This window comes from Aricia agestis, chromosome 8 (assembly GCF_905147365.1).
Source record: "Aricia agestis chromosome 8, ilAriAges1.1, whole genome shotgun sequence".
NCBI lineage: Eukaryota > Metazoa > Arthropoda > Insecta > Lepidoptera > Lycaenidae > Aricia > Aricia agestis.
The window spans coordinates 10,370,699-10,394,297 of NC_056413.1; the positions used below are offsets into that span (position 1 = coordinate 10,370,699).

General features: G+C 37.8%; 1 protein-coding gene across 1 annotated transcript in view; it reads right to left on the minus strand.

Moving 5' to 3' along the window:
* Positions 1–5,026: 5,026 nt before the first annotated feature.
* The window catches only part of LOC121729874, a 73,631-nt gene continuing 55,058 nt past the window's right edge, over positions 5,027–23,599 (minus strand). The window contains exons 2-3 of the mRNA XM_042118545.1: positions 8,416–8,770; positions 5,027–6,530 (exon numbers count right to left, since the gene is read on the minus strand). Coding sequence (XP_041974479.1) covers positions 6,208–6,530; positions 8,416–8,770 — 678 coding nt within the window. The 3' untranslated portion in view covers positions 5,027–6,207. The remainder of the gene's footprint in view (positions 6,531–8,415; positions 8,771–23,599) is intronic.

The window sequence follows — 23,599 nt, forward strand, 5'->3', positions numbered from 1 at the left end:
CAATTATTGGCATTTTATATAAAGTTTTGTGCCTCGATTCGCTGTTTGAACCTATACAAAGTTTCGTTATTATAATAACAAAAAAAGAGCTGTATCGTTGGTTTGGATATTTAATGTGTATTAATTCGTAATTAAAGAATTGAGTAGACGAAACCGGTAGCTAACATTTTACAGCATAAGAACAATTACTCTTTTTTTCCTTATAACTTGAACAAACATTGTAACTTACCTACTTCTACCTAGCTAATATATCTAGCTATACATCCACATTGTTTCACTTCAAATAATTTTCCCGGTCCAAAAGCCTCCATTTATGCAAATAACAACAGTTTTCAAATTGTTACTTACCGGCTTCCTCCACTCATTTCTTCAACTGTTCCGAATATGGTAAAGCCAATCTGGCCCTTACGGCCCGTTTTGTACGAATATAAAAGTAACTTGAGCGAACAAATAAGTAAAAAGAAACGTTTATCCGTCATAACAGAACTGTACAAAATCAGTAAAACCGTGAACACGTGCTGCCAAACATTCAACTTATAATATCAGAAAGTATCGAACAGAAGGTGACCACAGTGAACGGAAACTTGGCAGCCGACTACGAGGTATCTACATTCCTAACCGATTACGTCTCAAGTATAGTTTAGAGCTAAATACATATTTGTTCATACACCGTTTATATAGCATTCCATTTTCATATTATTTGTGCGTTAAACATTTACACTTTATTTATGTACATCAAAACATACGTATATTATTCGAAAACATAATACACACTATCACCAAACTCTCAACTTAACACCGATATACACTCGCTTAGGCCGATCCTCGGGAGCGACGGAGCCTGCCGAACAGCGCTCGGTACCAGTCATCGTCACATAAACATTCGTAAATTACTGAAAATGGGCATTTTTTATTACTATCAAGCAAATTTTTTGTGAGTAGCTTTATTTTGATAAGACGAACAACAATTTAATCTGCGAAAAATCTCGAAAGTGGTACTCGTTTTAGAGTTCTGTAATCAATATAACTTGGTTGACTACGGAACCCTAACCAGCTCATTTTTGTATATGATGGGTTAATAGTTATATTATTTAAAAGTAACATTGTCCTACAAATAGAACAATCCATATTTTAGGACCATCAAAACAAAGTATGAAATCTTTTCCGTCTCTGTTATCTACCACTTTCGAGATTTTTCGGAGATTAAATTGTTGTTCATCTTATCAAAATAAAGCTACTCACAAAAATTTGCTTGATAGTAATAAAAAATGTTCTAGGGAACCCTGACTATTATTATTGTAGTAGCCCAGCATTAGGTGTTTTATAGCCAAGTTGTTTTCTCATCATCGTTGCCATCCGGCAAGCGCTGTCCAGCACGCGTCGCTCCCAGCACTGGCCACTGACCTACGGCAGCGCGCGCGGGGACGCAGCGGGCGCAGCGGGCGCGGCGAGTGGCAATTCCCTTGTCTGGACGTCCGAGCTCCGGGCTCCGATGGCGACCTCTAACCGTGAATGCGAACTACGTCAGTTATTCTCTACGAATTATTGCTAGTTTTGTGTCCCTACAAAATCAATAGGAGGTGAGTTTTCTGGTCTCCGTGATGAACTTTAAAGTAGCCTATTTAAGATTCAAAATGTATTACTAGTATCGACGCGGATATACTTTAGTATAAAAATGTTGACGTGACGCTGCGTGGGGACGATTCAACTTGCAGTAGACATGAGCGAGCGGGGAATCTAGCGGCGTTGCCTCCTCTACATCCTCATATATTTTCTACAGTTATTGTATCTCTCAATAAAATTTAAAACTTTATGAATCTGTTTAAAAAGGATAGTAAACGCAAAGTTTGAAAACAAAAGAAAAGTTTTTCTAAATCAAAACACTATTGATTTTAGCGGTCAATCTTAATTTCATTTTAGTAATAAGAATTCGGTACATAACTCTATTTTTTTTTCTTATGACTCTGCACATCTTTTCACTTCTCTATAGAAGCTTATAAGCTTCTTACTGGTTTACTAATTGGGTACCTTCAAATTTAATTTTGGATTTGAAATAAGTATTTTTAAGTAGACATTGCTAAAAGATCGTACTGCACATAATATACCTATGACATTCTATGTCCATTATAAGTCATAAACTGAATTGGGACTTAAATCTCATAATCATAAATTTATATATAATGCGTTTTGATTAAAGCGATTAAAACAAATCATGCAAGTATTAAGAAATATGCTGAACTAATATTAAATATGTCTCGTAAACGTTATAATTGTAAAAAATATATGTTGTCTAGAGGGTAGCTCTGAACTCCTTTCGATATTACATAATTATCTACTCTAAAGACAAGTGAAGATTATCAAGAGTGACACTAGAAACATCCAAAGGAAGGTATGGTCGATGTGTGAGTTTTAACGAGTGCTCAAAATTGCTCCAATTAATTATTATGTTCTAGTAATTCTTTTTCTAAGTCTAATTTTTTTGATATTTATACATAGATACACGCAAGATGTAAAAGTAGTCCTACGTGAGTTATAGATAAAAGTTCTTATGAGTATACTGTTAAGAAATCGTACTGATGTCTAAGATTTAATTGTAATTATAATTGATGATTAGGTTAGGATGAGAACGTTAAAAAAACTGTCGCCTTAAAACGTTAACCTCTATTTATCTAGTCCTTTTAAAACGAAACGACATTAAAACCGCGATTAGAATGATTACACGATTTACCTATGGATATAAATATTTAACTTAGAGGAAACGGCTCCAATTACAGTTTCGAGGACAAGTTCATGTTGGGGAGAATAGGGAGAATAGGAACACTAGCGGGAGAGTGGGATAGTGGGAGGGTGGGAGAAACGTATCGCGAGAACCACGCTGTCACACACTTCCAAACGTTCACTCAAATAAAATTATCGGTTCGATGGATGTGTTACCTGTCTGTCGTTTCACTGTTAGTAACTTGACGAAAGAAGGAAATAAGACAAAACTGATCTTTTTTTAAGTTTCAGTTGAATAATTTAAATAAGATCAAGGAGTAGTTCAAGTAAATGCGAGATAAATATGATTGAGATAAGAAAAATAAATAGAGTAGCCCACGTTGCCTATCACAGCAGGACAAATATGAAGGACAAAGATTAGCTTTTGTCTTTTTCCATCGTTCGTCCGAGATGTCAGCGATCGTAGATCATCAACATCAAAACGGCCCGTAGCTACGTCACTATAAAACCTTTAAAATCTGCGAACACGCTCACCGTTCGGGAAAATCGTATGAAAATAATTGCTTCGGTTCAGATGTATATTTAGTAGATGATATGGTTCGAGAGATTCATAGTTCGGGTGAGTTCAGCGAGACCGCCGACGACGGCGTCCATCTTCGTACATCTACGAGTCTCGTCGCACGACGAGAAAGAAAACGCAATGCCCTAAAAAGCGTTAATAGACTTTTAGCACCCTCGGTGGCTTCGAGTACGGGAATGGAAACAACAATTCGCTTTCGACATATTTACACGTTAAAAACGTAAAAAATAACTTACTTAATATTATTATCATTTATCATTTGAATACAACAACTATATCCTCGCGCGAGGACAATCTCAACAAATGTCCACTCAATAAAGTCTCAATAACCTCATTATAAACCGGCATCCGTCACATCATCGACGACGCCGCTACAGAACGAACGGAACAACGAATATACACACACGAACCGAGACCGGCCCGCACCCGGCGGTGCGGCGTCACCATTTACACATATACATAATATACAATAATATCGATCGATTCATATAAAAACATCTTCAACTATGTGTACATGGATTTTGGTACAATACAGTGTTCATAAGACGGATGTATTATCTATCGGAGCATTCGATGCCCCTCGTACAATTGATTCCATACAAAACAATACTTACAATCGTTAAATTCTATTATTACACATTCCTATAAGTAAACGAGTCACACGAGCCTCCTTTTTGACGTAAGCGCCGGCAGAGTCTAGTTATAACATCGACCACGCGAACAAAGCTATTTGACAAAACAACAAAAATTCCGAGATGATAATTGTTTATCTGACATAATATAAACCGAGTTTCTTTTCTGAAAAACTATCAAAACATTTAAAAATGAAAAGCTGTACGGACAGATCGTCTAGTCTGAAAACAAATATGTAGTACACGAGTACTTACGTATTTGTTTAATGTAAGTGGTACTACTTACAGTCCTTACTATACTAACTTTAAATGTGGAAAAATATTATTGTAAAACATACGGTTATGTTTCATTCAAGCAAGGTGTCAGTAAATAAGTGGTTAGCAAGATATCACACAAATCTCATATTGCACTATCAGAGAAAATGATGCACAGCAAAATGTTGGATATACATGAGTTGGTCGGGTTTTGTTAACCTCAAACAGATTTCGGCAACCATTGGCTTTACATAACCGCCGAAATTAAGTTGGTACCTCATCTGTTTATAAAACAATTTCTCTGATGGTATATTCATGGGCGTACCGAGAGGGGGGGGGGGGGGGCAAGGGGGGGGGTCAGCTGGCCCCCCCTGGATCATGTTGACGTTCCTACTAAGTATATTATCTATACTTTTATCTATAAAAATTAAAAATTAAGAACGAATTTCTGCCATTTCTTTGCAATACAATATTTTTACAACTAAAAATTATAAATTTTTATTCTTTTGCCCCCCCCTGGCCCAGAACCTGGGTACGCCCATGGGTATATTATAATAATAATTTTCTTATTCAAGCTAAAAGGGAACTGTGGCAGAAAAAAACATTTTTGTGCAAGAACTTACAGAAATTTGCCACTTCTTCAGACAATTGCAGTGATGAGAATATTAATACTTACTACGATGGCTCAGCTACCCAAAGTGGATCTTGGCCTCCGACACTGACCGCCGTACTCAGAGACATTAAGTTATGATTAACCTTCAATAAAATGAAGAGTTTGACAGATAATGTATGGGGCTTATGTCAAAATTTTGAATTAATTACATTTAACTAATTAATGTTCCACTCTGAGTGCGGCAGTGAGAATATTTGGTTTGACTAAAATGTCTCGTAATCCAAAACTAGTGAGTTGAATCACTAGACAGTAATGAATTTATAATTATTATGAATTATTATTATTTAACTTTAAAGTACAGCCTTTCAAAACTATAAAATTATGCTGTTTAAACTTTAATTTTGCGATAAACTGAAATTGCAATGAAACTCGACTCTGCCGTAGCCTACCGACTTGTCTATCTTTACTTTATACAAAAATTGCTACAAAATTATGAAGAGTATAACATTACGTAACTATTGTCGCTATGTTCAAAAGGACTTATAAGTCTTGTCTATTCTAACCTTTTTGCTTTGTGACGTCATAAGTAGCAAAAAGTTAATGAACGTTTACTTATTTCATACGAAATCAATTGTCTTCAATAACAACAGTGATAAAAAATAATAATTAAAACATCATGCACCATTTGTTGTACGAATTCATAATTTCACATAATATTATATCAGCTTAATTATGTACCATGGCACCTATGTGTTTTAATAAATTATGAATCGATACAATGAACTATAGACCGTATTCGAACAATTCGTCCTTTCCCTTCACCTGCCAGTCTGACAAACTCACACCAAAACGATTCGCACAATTTAGATGTTGCATGCCATAATGGACGAATAAATTAGATCACTGTAAAGCAGAAGTGCGCGCTGATGCACGCTCCCGCCTACCTTTCCATGAATCTCGTCAAAAATATTGCCTATATTATCGGTATACTATTATAGCAAAAATAACTCAAATCAACGCGTGCTTCTGATTCATAATAAGTAACATTAAAACTCTATTTAAAATATATAATCTTATAGAACGCAAATTTTCTATCTTCGTTTACGATTCGCGACGTAATTATTACCGTTTGGCCGGATTGTCGGCTCCACCAGACAAAACCTATAAGTAAAATTTTGGAACATTGGTGTTTCTTCGTTAAATGCGCATCGAACAGTCGGACACGGACATAAACTTACAGTCTCTAAGCGCCGCGCGTCGGGGGCGGCGGCCGGCGGCGCGGGCGTCGTCGAACTCCGCGTTATTATCATAAGTACAGCACTAACTGAGGGTTCGAACGTGGTCCGGCGGGCGCGGAGCGCGGGCGGGGCGCGGGCGGAACGCGGGGCGCGCCGCACGTGAACGTAAAACTATAACTGCTCGTCGCGCACATTCACTACAGATATGGGTCGTGTCCAGCGAGTCCGCACCAGCGCCGCGAGCGCGAGCGCCGCCAGCAGCAGCGGCGGGGGCGGGCGCGGCGCCGCGCCGGCGGACGGCGCCTGGTACGGCACGGAGCACGTCGCCGACCGCTCCTCCACGGGGGCGCAGCGCTCGGGCTCCGGCCGCGCCGGCTCGCTCAGCCGCGCCTCGCAGCGGTAGCACAGCCGCCCATCGCAGTACCAGTAGCAGCACTCGTCCGCCCCGTAGTTGGACTTGTTGGCCTGAGCACCGGTTTCTGGTATACGTGGATCTGAAAATACCGACACGGATCATGGTTGGTGTATCTAGGTGTCGCCTGCCGAAGGATAGAATCGATATGGATGATGCATTGTGCAACGAATATTCTGAGCCGATGAGGTGGGGCGAGCAATGATACTGCAGTATCTCACAAAGCTTCACAAATGAACAAAAATTCTAGAGTTTTCAGCCTCAAATATTCGTAATCACTGGCGCTTTGTACGAGAGAAGCGTTTTTATTTTTCTTGAAAATACGAGGGTTCAAACTTAAAGCGGCGCACGTTAAAAGGAAAGATTGAGAGATGAATAAGAAAGCCGAGATGCAACAATTGGTCACAGTTACGTGAAAAGAAAAACAAAAGAGGTTGCATCGCAGAGTGTGGCGTTTGTTCCGTTTCTCGCGAGCGCAGGCCAAGCGGTGTCGGCCAGTTAATCGACCCTAATACACCCCCTTTTTCGCTGTCACCGGCACGCGCAAACCTTTGCCAGGAATTTATAAAAGTAAACATTTTATTGCGTGCAATTTTTCCGAGCTCACGTCCGAGAAAAATTGGAATTTCTCTGCCACTTTGCGGCGTAGAAAACTAGATGTCAATTATTTAGTTTTTTAACCGAGCCGTTTTGTTTTCAACAGTCATAATCGGAAGAACTTTACACAAGTTACGTGGAAACTATGGGCCAGATTTACGAATTTTCTTACAGCGAAGGCACCAAAGCACTGAGTAGTAAATAGGAGCGACCTCGGCCCGGTGTTCCCGAGTGGTCGGCGTAAGTATCGAGCTGGGTTCAATTTGCATAATTTAAAATTTCAACGAGACAAGGTTAAGAATTTTATTGAAATTAGGGTAAGAGTACTTACTGCAAGCGGGCATTTACATGAAAAATAACGTTTGAGATTTATGATTGCACGCCATAGTTTATTGCGACCACAAAATCTGAGCCCTGGCTGTTGAAAAAATGATCCTAAATTGCAATGTTCTTAGGGTTACGAAATAAATTATAAAAAAATATAAAGTGTACATAATCCTTTTACGTGAATTTTCTTGAAATTATCCATACTTACTAATAATATAAATGCGAAAGTATCTCTGTCTGTCTATCTGTCTCGTTTTCACGACAAAACTACTGAACCAATTGTAATGAAAGTATGTAAGAGTCTAGAGCCTGAGAAAGGACATAGGCTACTTTTTGACTAGAAAAAAGGGTAAGGGGGGAAGGTCAAAGTTTATATGTTTTTTTGAGGAAACTTTGCAGTTATGTAGGCTACATATTTTTATCTTGGCATGGCCACGGAAAAGGGAACCACCGCGCGCAAAAAACTGAAGTCCACGCGGACGGAGTCGCGGGCAGCTAAAGCAAATATTTAATAATTAAATCAAAACTACCACACGTTTAGATGTATTATGTATTATAGAGTCTCAATAATATATATAATAAAATTATTTATTAATTATTCTTGAGACTCTTTTTTTCTGACTGTTACAGCAAAGATTTTCTCGTGTAATCGGGGAAAGGTGCGGACTGCGGGTAGATCTTTTTGAAATTGTTTTCTTTCTACAGTTCGAGCTTTTTTACTTAGCCCACTTTCTTTTATTTCAATTTTAAAAACAATATGCTTTCAAATTTTTCTCGTTTCATTGTCTCTATAGCCAAAGTAGCAAGCAAAAATGTGGTCGCTTCCAATATTTGAAAGTAGTTTCTTCGTAAACACCCCCACTGAGCTTTACATATTTTGTGCATAGGTCTTATATATCTAATTAAATTAGCAAATGTGGACTGTGAACTCTATAGATTATCTAGATTAGATATTTTGAATGTTCACAGACGATGTCAATCGCCTTTGACAAAACTCTATCACAAAATCGTAGACTACAGATTATACTATAGACCACACTTACCAAGGCATAGGAACGTCGGCTCGCCTGCGTATTGCGTGGGGTAGGCCGGCGCGCGGTCCGCAGGCAGGAAGTAGGGGCAGTGTTGCTCGACGAGCTGGCAGACGGCGAGGCAGGGCTTGAGGCGCAGCAGGGGCCGGCCGGGGCCCGCGGCCGCCGCGCGCACCCAGCGGCCCACCACGCCCCCGGCCCCGCGCCGCCGGTCCAGGTGGCCCACGCGCTCCAGGTGCCGCGCCCGCCAGCGCGCCGCGTGCTCGGCCGGCGCGCGCCGAGTCCGCCCGCCCTCGTCTCCCTCCTCCGCGCCCTCCTCCACCCACAGCGGCACCATCGTGCTGCATGCCCACCGGCGGTACGTCTCCTGAAATTAAGCAGAATGGGCCATGAGTGATTGTTTGACTCTCGGAATTTGAACTAGGGCTGTACGAGACAAGTTTTCTTGCATTCTGAGAGGCAAAACAATTAAGAAAGCTTTGAGACTGATCAGCGATCACTAAGTATATGTAGTTATTACTGATCAGTGATGTGACCCAGTAGTGTTCTACTAGTGAGACACGTTATCAACTGGGGTTGTACTGAACACATGTTTTCCTGCATCCTGTCAGGCAAAAGTGGAGACTAAGTCAGTTGGGACTCCAATTAGCCCGAGCAGATTTTTTTGGCGCCGGCTCGCCCCAGATAGCGGGCGTTACGAGATATAATGGCCAGATAAAAAAGGAACAATAATGTTATTGTTACCTCCATCCACATAATATCTCCTTTCAAAAAGAATATTACAGAAATAATTTGTGTAGCTCGTAATATCGAGGTCCGGGGTGGCTCTTAGTGGTCTTTATGATTATTCAGCATTTTTTTACTCTCGGAGGAAATCAAGGCGCCAGCCGCGACAGTGATTAATTATCTGGACCGCACGCGGCCGTCGCGGCACACGCAACCCTTGCCGAAATACGAGTACACTTAGATGGACATTGGACACACAATATTTGTATTAAATATGAAATATGCATTGGCAACTGTAGGTGCAGGTTAATTTAACCCTAATCAATGCTACAACCATTGGTGTCAACTATATGGTAGCTAGGATTTAATAGTAATAAAACAATTTTATGATAACATTAAAAATAAAGTCTTAACTTGCTCCTTATAAAAAGTTAAGACGTCCTATTGTCAAAATGGTATGTCGCTTAAATTTTGGTAGCTAGTCAGGCTTTCTAGCTCTTTTAATTTTTGTTTCTGAACGTTTATTTGTCTTCTACGTGGATACTTTACTCTTTAGTAATATTGACGCCCCCATACAAACTCCACCTCTGAGAACCCAAGCAATATTAAAATTACAATATTAGTGATGTGACCAGCATAGTGATGTACATTACACGATGCTATTGCACGCGGTGATCTCATTGATGAGAGAATCGATTCTTAAAATAGATGTAATATCGATTAGGGCGACAACTTTAATAGTATTCACATTTTACCGGTCAAAAACATGTTATATTTTTAGAAAGATGTCTGGCGTATGAATAGATTTCTTGCAGGGCGCTCGTTCATTCGCTATGGAAGACAGTCTTCTTTACACAACACACATAGGTATACTGGCAGACTGACACGTCAAACATTTAGTAACCCACTTTTTGGTCGGGGTTAAAAGGGAAATACCAAATACTGCTAAGATTCTAAGAACTGTCTCTAACTAGAGGCTAGAGCTAAAATGTTAATTTTGACCGCATTTACTGTACATTGCCATAATTATTTTACAAACTCTATAACTTATCCTGCTTCATATGATATTATTTATATTATTTTAAACTTTGTATTTGTATTTAATATGCACAATAAAGTATATTTTCATTTCATTTCATATTTTTTTATCCATAATATCAATCCACACTTGCATTATAAAAACATTTTGTTAAAATATAATAATTAATTTAATGTAGTCAATTAAAGTCATTAACAACAATCAAAAATGTCCAAGACGTGTATATTATGTAAAATAAACAAGAATGTAATTATTACTTAATCTGTGATAACTCCACCATGTTGAACAAGGTCTAATCAGCGCACTTATTACCTTAATGGCCGTTTTGTCCCTTTATGATCATTCCTGTGCGTATGGCCGATTGACACGTGGGTAGCAATTACAGCTCGTTCAACATTATTTCGCCCCCGACATGACCTTTATGTCCCCCGCATAAGGATCATTCTCGTAAACTCGAAGGTGGGACGGAACTAATTGCACTGATAAATGAACTCATTATTTACAATCAATTAACGATTTGGCGGCATTCGATCTGGACAGGCTTAACTTTGTATGGGGTTCGAGTAGCCTCGTTTAGGGTTCCGTACCAAAACAATGAAAAAGGCATTACAATGTTATGTCTTTAATTTGTAATATTACTAAGATTCTCATTGATGTCCTTATGCAATAGAAATGGCATATAAAGGAAAAAAGAGCGGTGAAATAAATGGCCCCACTTCGTTGTCGATATTTTTTTTTTATGAAATAAGGGGGCAAACGAGACCTGATGGAAAACAACTTCCGTCGCCCATGGACACTCGCAGCATCAGAAGAGCTGCAAGTGCGTTGCCGGCCTTTTAAGAGGGAATAGGGTAATAGGGGAGGGTAGGGAAGGGAAGGGAAGGGAATAGTTGAGGGTAGGGAAGGGAATAGGGTAGGGGTTAGGGGATTGGGCCTCCGGTAAACTCACTCACTCGGCGAAACACAGCGCAAGCGCTGTTTCACGCCGGTTTTCTGTGAGAACGTGGTATTTATCCGGTCGAGCCGGCCCATTCGTGCCGAAGCATGGCTCTCCCACGTAAAATTATTATATTTATAGTCTAACATTGACGAAGATTGCGTTTAGGTGGTGCTGGGTATCGTATATATTTTTACTGTTGAGGATGACTTATTCTCAGAAATCAAAATAAAATCTGATGTCTCCACTTACTGATTCAATTTACACTTTGATTATTATTTTTAACAAAAAATTAAAACCGACTTTCCAAGGTAAAAACAATAATAACATCCTTATAATATGAACTAAAAAGTATTAAATATTTTTTCTTATCTAATAGTGCCTTTTTCCGAATTCGGCTAAAACTCAACTATTTCTGTACTCAATCTTCATCATTTTGAAGTCGGTACCAGATACAGCTGAATTTTCAGTCTACCAGAATATTTGAAACTTTTGTAACTGGCACCGACTTCAAAATTATGAAAAAGTAATTCCAACATTATATAGACGACTTTCTCAACAGTACATTGTATTTTTTTCATACCGTTATGACGTCAATACAATCCATAAACAGGTGATATTCTAAACCTTTTACAGCAAAAATCACAAAACTGTCAAGGGTTTGAGTTGGATTATTTAAAAATACTTAAAAAAAAAACAAAAATTTAAATGATCTTACATGTTGTGCATTAAAACTTATAGAAATACTGTATTTTAACTGTTAAATCACGTCTGTTAAAAAAAACAAAAATTGAAATGATCTTACATGTTGTGCATTAAAACTTAAAGAAATACTGTATTTTAACTGTTAAATCACGTCTGTTAATCAGCGAAATCGGCAAAATTTCGTATACGGACTCTTAACGAAATTATAGTTTATTTTAAACACATTAACTTATAAGTAGGGAATTATATCGTAAAAGAAACACAAGCACGAATATTTGTTCGTAATTTATTTATTTGACAACTACTTTGCTACATATCCACCAATAGGAGGGTGAATTTGTGTACGAATTCGGATATCTACCGGTCCATAGCACTTGTATGACTCGAGCGATTTTTACACGAAATATTTCGAGTGTGAAGTTTTGAGAATACACAAACTATTAGCAACAAACTATATCGTGCATGACGGTTTCATGTTCATTCATCTCGAACGCTTCAACTCCCAAGCGGCCACATGTGGTGTACTAATTTGGACATATTCTATAACCAGTCCCACTCGTTCGACTCGTGCGATCTTTGCACGAAAAATTTTGAGTGTGAAGTTTTGAGAATACACAAACTGTGTTCGTAAAAATATCATAATGCGGTATTTTACACGAAGATGAACTTTTCTCACATCCTGAGAATTGGGCCCCAGGTGCGCGTGGTCTATGGCGGTTGCATACTAAGGTATCTATCTCGATGGCCGCTGCGGCCTGGCCGCTGCGGCTCTTGTATGGAAGTGAGACAGGCATGTTACTCGTATTATCGAAGCAGCTTACTTCTCAGAAGTAATGTCAAATGTGTGCCTTACGCTCTGGAGCTAAGGCTGAATTTGTTATGTTCAATTTTAGTGACATTTGACGTGGTAATGATGATGATGATGATGAATGTAATTTGCATAGTAGCATATGCTTTCAGTTCTTAAAACAGCGCCTAAACCCCCAAACTTGTATCTATAAGGAATCCGGAGTTCTATTAGTATCTTCGGAACCATAGTATACCTCGGTGCAAAATCTTGCGTTTTGGTAGCATATGCTTGGGATGCTTCTCATAAAACCAAAATCACCATATGTTTTCATATAAATTTCGAGGAGTTCCCTCGATTACTCCTGGTTCCCATCATCAGGTCACCACTTTTGTGAAAATGGGGCCAAATTGGAGTGAAACCTAATACAACAAAACAAAAATTTCGAAAATCGGTTCACAAACGACGGAGTAATCGTTAAACATACAAAAATAAAAAAATAAAAAATATCCACAGCCGTCGGTTCGTCGGTTAAAAACAAACTAACATAAATAGCCCCTTAGTCTTTTCTAATAAAGATGCTTACGCAATGTAAACCTATTAATGCTCAGTTTACACCGGCGCCGAATGGAACGGAATGAGAGCGTCAATTTCGCCTCATGACGCGGGAATTCGCTGGAATGCTCGAGCATTCCCACCACTGCAACTCTTGTGTCGCCAGGATCAACAGTGGTGGTCAATAACGAAAACCTTTGATATAATTTCAGAGGTGCCCGAGGAACTGAAAGCTTAATCTGTATTGGGACCCGCAACGAAATTAATCAAAAGAAAGGTAGAAGGAGCAGGAGATAGTTACTGATTTGTAAGGTGTTGTAAAAAACAAGTTTATAAAAATAAGAACAAAATACAAGCTATAGGATGAGTTTATGCGGCTACATCATTAACATAAAACCCTCTCCCCCCTCTCCTCCTCCAATTCGAGCTAGCCATTATCCTGGGTCTATCAATCATAGTTGTGTACCCATTCGCAGATACCTCCTGAATGTTTAATAATGAAATGGCTCAGGTATCATAGAATCCCCATTACGTTTCAAATCCTTTTACTACCGCTAAATATAACGTTTGAGATGTTTTTGCTTATTTTGTTGTAATATAAACTTACTAATTTGTAAAAAGTTGAAAAAATAATCTACACTTAGTTTAAATTGAATCTAAACCTTTTTCAAATATTTTACGAAGAAATTAAGAGGATTCCACACCGCCATTTTTTCCATACAAACGTTGTCCCCTGTTTCCTCCCTGGATAATGCTAGTAGAGTTATAATTTTTTTCCTGAATATCTACGGCCACTAATACAATGTCCCTATGTTTTCCTTTTTTTCATAATTTAATTATTAAATAAGATATGAACGTTCAAAAACCCAAAAAAATGGCCAGATTTTCCACTGTGTTCAAACGTCCAGAAAACAGATTTGGATAGATTATACAAAAAAAGCAAAACATAGGAACACAGCTCAAGCCTTTTTTTAATCTTTAATGAAAAAAGTACTTAAATCGGTTAAGTTTTGGAGAAGGAATCAGGGGACAACGAATCGTTGATTTTCTGGATTTTCTGCAGTTGTCTCTATCGCGTTCTGCGGTATAGGCTTGAGGTAATGGAGACAGCTATAGATATTACACGTACTTTTTTTTCATTTCTCTAGCCGCTGTGGTATCCTCTTAACTTCGTAAAATATTCGACTACATCACCACACCACAATATGTAAACGTGCGGTAAACAGATGGCTTGTTTAAGTGCACTGCTGCTTTACGTTTGCATTTAAATAAAATCGACACAATTCTGTGCTTATTAATTAATAATATTTAATAATAACATATGGAATAGCTTAATCCTTCGATCGCGGATTCATAGAAATCTTGGGAGTTGAAGTTAATTTTTTTTTTTTGTTATTACTCAAAATCTTATATATAAAATTCTCGTGTTACAATGTTAGTTACCGTACTCCTCCGAAACGGCTTTACTGATTTTTACCTATATGCATATTCAGTAGGTCTGAGAATCGGCTACTGGCTACTTCATATATTGATTAGTGCATTTGTTGAATAAATAATAGTAAATTATTACAACTCGAGACTGCCGGCGACCATTGTTTGTGCGACGGGATAGCGATGGACGTTGCCATGGTGACATACTCATTTAGTCACTTCAAATATAATGTTGCGAAATACTTTATATGGCAAAAAAACGTTTGCCGGGACAGCTAGTAGATATTTAAAATTTTATATTTGAACGTCGTGAATTCTGTATTCCGGTTCTTTACTCCGTTAACCACTTGGAACTTTTTAATCTGTATTATTATTGCTATAAATTACATGGGGCCATAAAAGCGTATGTCAGGCATTGTCCGAATTATTAGGGAGCGATTACGCGAGGTCGGCGGCCGTCTGGTATGTCAATGTCGCCAACTGAGCGGACATTCAGGAAGCCATATTACATTTTTCTTGGCGTTCATAAAAAATCAGCAGCAACGTAATGTTAAGTAAATAGACGTAATGTTGTGTGTCAGGACTCAGGATTCAGGACACGTAGTCCAAAATGATGGCCAATTAATGAATGAACCCTGCAATTTGTCATTAGACTGAAATAGCAAAAGTAAACATTAATCATTAAAAAACACCGGTTAATCTTAAAATTGTATTGGATTCGTTCAAAAAGCTTGTAATTTTTAGGGTTCCGTACCCAAAGGGTAAAAACGGGACCCTATTACTGAGACTGTCCATCTGTCTCCAGGCTGAATCTCCTTTTCACAGACTGTGTATTTCTGTTGCTGCTAAAAATAAAATAAAGTTAATATTTAAGGGGGGCTCCCAATCCCATACAACAAACGTAATTTTTTGGCCTTTTTTGCTCGTATTCAATAAAGGCTCCAGGTAGGCACTTGAAATTTTCACTAAATCCTTAATTTTATTTGTACTTTAATAATTAATAATAAAAAATATATATATTTAAGGGTAAATATCCCTAATACATAAAAAAACATAATTTTTGCCTACTTTCGCTCTATAGCGGTATGGAACCCTTCGTGCCGGAGTCCGACCCACACTTGGCTGATTATTTTTTAACTCGTACTTTACTTTTACAACTTAATACATTTGCAAGCAAATATTTGAAAACACAGGACAAGATATTACGTAATATAATATAATTTACAGAGAAAATATTCATGCAGGTTAAGTTATAGCAATAACGTTGTTATTATAATTATTGTCAAAATACAGTACCAAAGGCCTTTATTTTGGCCCCAGAACATAAGCGTCTACGTTTTCGGGCGATTGTATGAAATGATTCACACAAAATGTCAGTCGCTTCTTCCAAGTGTGTATTGTATTCTACTACATCGTAGGAAAATTTCGGTAATAATTGTTCTTAACAGGAGTTCGTAACTTTTTTCCCCCGAGACACGCGGCTTCATATTCCAGAAGCTTATTTGATTAATCTAATATTAATGAAACATCACTTCTTGTTTCCTATATTTTTCGTGTCTTCGTCTAGGTAAGTAGACTGATAAAATGTTTACTTTTTAAGTTCTTCGAAGATAGTGCGATATAGTGCGATATCGTGTATCAAAATTACGTCATAGACGAAACATATAATAATGAGAGAATTTAGTGATAAAAGTTACAGAAAATTCATCGAAATCGGTCTAACCATTTAGGAGGACTCAGGGCCCTTCCAAACGACGTTTTTTTTACGCGCGTTTGTATTGATACAAAACGCAAGTCGAACGCTCAGCAAACGTAAGGAAGCCGACACGCTTTAACTTTTACACACGATCCTTATTTTTGTATCGATACAAACGCACGTTTTTCGAACGCAACTAGGACGCGCTGTAAGCGCGCGCTTGTATCGCGTCTGTATCGCGTTTATATCTCGTTCGTGTTGTGTGCAGTGTGCGGTGGGGACACGGCGCTCGTGCCCCTCCTCCACCCGTCGTTCCCCGCTGAGTCGCAGTGTGTTTGTATCGATACAAACGCGCGTTTAAAGCGCGCTTCAATAGCGTTCAACTTGCGTCTATATCGATATAAACGCGCCTTAAAAGCTCGCTTCATTAGCGTTCGCGTTTTATATGCGTCAAAAAAGCGTGTAATATCTGCCAAAACGCGATAAAAACGCGCGGTTGACGCGCTTTAGAAACGCGCGTCGACAGCGCGTAAAAAAACGTCGTGAGCCCTTAAGCAACTAACACCGCAAAACAAGATTTTATAAATAGACTAAATGACAAAAGGTTTTTCGCGCGGTAACCGTACATTTTACCAGAATAAAAAGTATATTTCTGGAATAATAATATGTCCTTCTCGGGAGTCAAAGTATCTCCATACGAAAATTCAGAATCGGTTCAGCGATTTGAGCGTGAAGAGGTAACAGACAGTCAGACACACTTTCGCATTAGCATGGATTATACTTTACTAGCTATTTGACGATTCGATAAAACACGAATAAAATGACATTTTCTAAAAATGATTCCTAGCTAGATCGATTTATCGCCCCCGAAACCCCCTATATACTAAATTCTATGAAAATCTTTGGAGCCGATATAAGATAATAGTAGTATAGGGTTCTAGATGTGGGTTGAAGGCATTAAAATTATTATTCAATACTATTATAAATAATGACTCAGTCCGGACAGGCATCACGCAACAAACAAAAGCTTCAAAGGCTGGTTACATGTTATCCGGATCGGTCATCCGGCGACAGTCCGGAACAACCGATACGGACACGGAACTTAGATAACACTCAACTTTTTAACGGATGAGCATTTTATATGAGGATATTATTGATTGCTAGCTGGCCCGGCAAATGTTGTTTTGCTATATACATTGTGGGAACATGCTTGATGCAAATTGAATATCTTTCGACCTAGCGAGGTGGTCCGAGTCAGGCCAAAGCCTATTGCTGTTATTTTAGATGTTCAGATTAGATGTTTACGCTTTGCCGATTCAAAAATGTTTGTAAGGGCGGCCAGGTATTTGCGATAGATTGTTTCTATTACTAGATTGCAAATGAACTAGAATAACTTTTTAAGTACTTAAATATATGACTTATTAATTTAGGAGACCCTTTTTCACACTGGAAAAGATAAAAATAATTGCAAGTTAGTGGCACTAACATTGCTTTTGTAGGTCGTTAAATCAAAATGACCTACAAAAGCAAACAACTTTAAAAATTTACAACAACTATAAAACAAAATTTGTCAGTTATACCTAAGTATAACTGACAAATTTTGTTTTAACAACTAATTGTTATCAATAAATTTTTAAAGCATTAAGAAATTTTTTAAAACCAATATCCTAAAAATGAACTCAACAAATTTTTTTCACGATAAAAACTTTAAATAATGATATCTTAAGATACTTTAAGCTGAATTATTATTTTCTGTATGTAAATTGCGACTCGATCGAAGCTCACATGTAAAAGTGAGTCGGTAGTGAACAAATTGTTGCAAATAACGGCCGGCTCCGAGCACAATAGAGGGAGGGTTCACCTCGCTTCTGAAGATGCAAAATTCTTCAACAATTTTATTTTTCAGCCATTGAAAACCACAAGCTTAGCTTTTATGAGGGCCTTTAGTTACGTTGTATATTATATTTGTAAAGTTCATTTAATATTTGTATGTAAAAAACATCGTAATAGTTCAATGTTCAAACCATAAAGTTAATATACTAGGTAGTAGTTAACAAATTACAACAAAATATTTGTCAAGTACTATTTTATAAGCAACCGCCTTTACAAGGTGCTGAGTTTGTATATTTATAGTATAAATATACAAACTACTTGGATGCTAATAAAGTCTTTGAATCTTTAAATCTTTGAATCTATATTAACTTTATGGTTCATTCCATTGACATTTAAGTCATGTTTATAGAATAAAACAATTTGATTATTTGGATAATAGTTTACTTATCAGAAAGCCAAGCGTGAATTAGGTTACTATATTTGGCGCGTTCAGACGTGCGCATTTCCTCGCGGATTCAGCATACGTGTTTTCCCAAACGCACAGTTTGGGAAAAGACGCATCCGCGCGAGCATAAAACGCGCACGTCTAAACGCGCCCTTAGTGCAGGTAAACTATCCTACTGCAGCCCTGGGCCTGTAGACAAGTGGCAAAGCGCTAACGCTAACGCTAACGCAAGCGCTACCAAATGTATGCGATCTGACATAAGTCATCGCTTCGCTAGCGAATACTAATGTCAAATCCATACATTTTGTAGCGCTAGCGTTAGCGTTAGCGTAAGCGTTTTGCCACTTGTCTACGGGGGCTGTTACTATTATCTTGTCTATATAATACACTTTTATAGATATATCATAATGAAGTAGTTAAATTATAAACATTATAAATGACAAGGCTTTCTTGACCTTACAATATTAAGCTGTGACCGTCAAACCCTAAACTGCGATGCGCCGACCACACCGCGCCGAGATCTCATAACAGAACTTTGCGCGAAATCTCATCCTTGATATTTCATAAGGCCCCCAAAATTATCCCCAAGTACATTTGCTCCACATTCTTATAATATTTGACAAGCTGTTTCCCGCGGCCCGGTATATTCTTTATGCAGTTCCGCTTCCTAGCTCTTTATTTTATATTAATAAAATATATTAATTAATTATAATAATATTAATTTACAATATTATAATAATATTAATTTTATAGATATTTTTTGAGAACGAATAAATATACAATTTTTTTATTCAAATGGATCATAGATTTGGTAGATATAGAAGAGTAGAGTGAAGTGTAGAGTAGACCAAATAAGGGACCGAACCGGGAAGGAGTACCTACCACACAAACTAAACCAGCAACAAAATCTAGTAATAATACTTTGTATCAAATATAACTTTAATTGTAACATTAGAACTACAACTTTTGTAACGCATCGAAACTCGTGAAGTCGCCGAAGGTGAGGCAAAAGTTACATTAATTACACAGTGTGCCGACAGTGTTGTTAACGGTGAAGTCGGTCCGGGTAAACTTCACTTCGTTACATATAGGTTTACATCTACGGGGGAACTTCCCTACTTAAATTACTAACAATGCACCGGCTTCCCACTTTGACTGTATGCCCTAAGCCCTACAGGGGACTGTTTATGGAAGTTAATTGCTTTTTAACCGACTTCCAAAAAAACGAGGAGGTGATAATTTCGGCTGTGGATATTTTTTTTGACTGAACGCTTTTATATTAGGTAAATATAAATAAATAAAATAAAAAACATCTTTATTTTCTCAAAATAGCCATTACATCAAAACATGAGACCTCCCCATTAAGTTAGTAACTTGTGTTGGGGTTGTCTCGCTCATCCCTCCAATGAATACATATTTGAGAAACTAAATACTAACAAAAAATGCAGTTGCAAAATAAAAAGGAAAGAAAAACAATAATTAGAAATATAAAACAACTACAAATTTTACTACAAATATTAGGTATGTTATATTGAAGCTAATAGGTGTAAAAGTGAAAAAAGTGCAACCTTATCAAAATGTTAACATAGTAATAATATCAATAATTGTAATAATTACTAAACTACTGTTTGCAAACATAATTGGTATTATATTTTAAAACTAAACTTAAAAATGGTCACAGTTTTTAAGGTGCTCCGGTGAGGGACACCGGGAGCAATTGTTTGTCATGTAACGTTACAGAGTCGAGCATTGCAATGCGCATCTTGTAATGATACAAAACCGAGCATTACAATGCGCACCTTGTAATGATACAGTATGTAATCTTGATACAACTTGTAACATCAATTAACTATGGAATGCTCAAAGTCGAATGTTACCGTCGTTACCGAATGCTGTCAGTCAGGGAGATAATATTGTTATGCAATGCTCAAAAACGAATTTATAATATTACATTACAAGTGAATGGGGTGAGGGAGCACCTTTATAGATATTTTAGTCGACACAATGACTACTTAGTATAGGTGAAAACCGTAACATAACACATGAATCGAAATCGTTGTGAAAACTTTGGAATGCCTATGCATCTGATGAAAGCTCATCTCGATCCCCGCTCAATGTCAGTCTCGAGCCCTTGTACTTCTCTGCTCTGCTTTTTTGTTTATTCACTGACAAATATTAAAAATTCATAGCTTTGGGTGAGGAAGTTGAAAGGAATGAAACACCACATCGGAGACGAAAGTAGGTCACCGAGCTACCACAAACGAAGACAAATTTTGAGTAGCTGTGTAATTCCGAAAATGACGCATTTTACCGCAGCAAAAATAACACTATCAAAATTTCATACTATTTTAATGGTATAAAGTGATGTCAACAAGATATTAATTACCTACTCGAAAGTAAAAATGTGCGACATTATACGATTCATTGGAAATATATTATATTTTAACATGTATTGAATACAAATTAAAATTGTTTCAAAATCTAGACAACATTTTACCGTCAGATTCGGAAGGTCGTGTCCCATCAAAGGACTGTAAAAGCCTAAGCTTTAGTCTCTTATTTGCTATGCCTTTTGCGTTTCTAGCATTCTCAGCTTAAGGTGTTACAACGTACTACGTAAGGATTATACCTGAAGATAGGCGCACAAAATAGTCTACAATCTTGTATCATCAACCCTACAGATGTACGCTTTATGACGCTAAAAGATCCCCTCGTCTTATGTTGTTACTTTTTGTACGGCGTAAACAAATTACTTGTTTACACACATTTTCGTACATAATATTCGCGCTAACAAAAGCTCTCGTTGTAATTGTTGTGATCGCAGTCTTCTTTAACCCGTAGACTTTTTCCGCGCGGCCGTTCATTAATCTAACTCAGACGTGACACGGACCCGTTTTTACAAAGCGCCCGCCCGCCAGAACCCGCAACCTATTTTAGGGTTAACCGGGGATTTTTTAAATCTTTAATAATATCTGAGTGTCGATGATTAAAGATAAACAGATGACTAGAAATATCGTAATCTTATTTGAAAAGGGAGAGTAGCGGCCAAGATCTTCCGGCCGAGCGAGGTGGTATGCTCGGTCAGGCGGAAGACCCACTATGTTTGTTTTCAGCTGTCGTATAAGCTTTGTTTCGAAAACTTTTGGACATATAAAACTTCTTATAAAACTTCAAGACTGTGGCGTTAATTGGTCCGCCACAATATTTTCGCTAATTCCGAACTCAAAATTCTAATATTCCGCACGAGGATTTTGAATAAGGAATAGAATTCGAAACTTCACGGGCGAGTCACTCGATCACTGGGGGTTTACATTACGCGTGATTTGTGTCAGCGTTAAACCTGTACCTGGCAGTTAACCTGGTTCTCGTGCACTTTTATAGGGCAAACAAGGAACAACTATTAAGACTAGTTACAGCCGCGTTAACGGCCTGCCCCCAGATCCGATCATAACAAGCTTTACGTGTGACGTCACTAATTACCCGCCTGTACGACAGATTTTTGAAGCGAAAACTTCTTTAACGGCGTTGTACACTTCTTTGGAATGGGTAGAAAGTGTTAAACTCGCGTCGGAAGTGATCAGGACACGTTACTTAATCAAAAATTTGTCAGACGGAGGAAAACATAGACCGCCGGTGCGGCTTAGAAGATTCCTATCCCCCTCTTAAACATCCCCCTATCCTTGGTTGGCTTGGAAAATGGTCTCTTCTTATTAAGTTTTCATTTCTGCCAGTGCTCGAGTGCAACGCGTGCAAACTACGAACTAAAAAATAATAAGAATATAATGAGATTCTTTAATATTATATCAGAAGTATTCAGAAAATTTATTACCAACATAACTAAGTTTAAATATTATATGATTATTTCTAACAACTTAAAATCTGTAACGAACCTGTAACAGAAAATACTTAACCGAAAACCTACAAGTATTGAGTAACCTTTGCATAAGTTAATTAATTATTCCAGATTTATTTTGATAAATATCAAGAAGTAATTCACCTTTTACCTTTTAGCGAGTCTTTATCGTTTGTATTTTTAACGTGTATTCGGAGAATCGACTTTGAACGAAAGCCTTACTTGGAAAAGTTTTCGGACGTCCGGTCGCTCCGTCTACAAAAAATATTGACATAAAATATTAACCACCGCATACTATCCAGGCGAGGAGCCTTAAATTAGTGGAGGGGGGGCATGCTTTTTGGGGAAGATCACGAATAGTATAATTTAATCTACTTAGGATGAAATAATAAAGGTTCCTTAATAATTACATACATTTCAGGTGTTCATATTCCAGCGTTGTTTCTATGTTCACTGTGGTTCATGCGTCAGTTCAGATGTGTCGTTTCCAAGACAAGACTTAGCTACATCGTTTTCTCAACCCCAAAACTTCATATAGTTGCATAAAATTTTATGAAAATTACTGTACTCGTTGACAGGACACCGATAATAGTGATAATATACAAAGAAAAAATGATCTCTGAATACTCATAATATTTTTATAAAATTTATCCAACGACACCCCATACAATGGGGTGGACGCCAAAAAAATTTCATCCCCGCTTGATGTGTAGGGAAGCTACCATAAAAAAATTAAGATTTCATGTACCTGCATTTTGTCTGCATCATTAATATATTGTGCACAACTTTGTAGGTCCTATAGTCTCTGAGCAAAAACGGGGACAGGCAGACAGACGGACAGACCGAAACTATAAGGGTTCCTTGTTGACTACGGAAACCTAAAAAAGAACTACAGAATCTTTAACCACGTAAACTTGTAGCGGATGTTATGATAGAAACGACAAATTAATTGGTTTCGTATCGTGAGTGTTTAATACACCGCGGGGATCGTTTAAGGGAGTGTTGAGGTAATAGTTGAAGAGCTCTCGTTCATCAAATATGCAGCGCTCTCCGGGCGGCGGCTCTCGAACTAAAATTGAATTCTCAATGCTAACACCCGACACAATTGGCACAAACATTGTAAGTTGCCAGCATTAGTTATTTTTGATTTCTCAAAATAACCACGTCAGATTCAACTTTGATCCCAGGT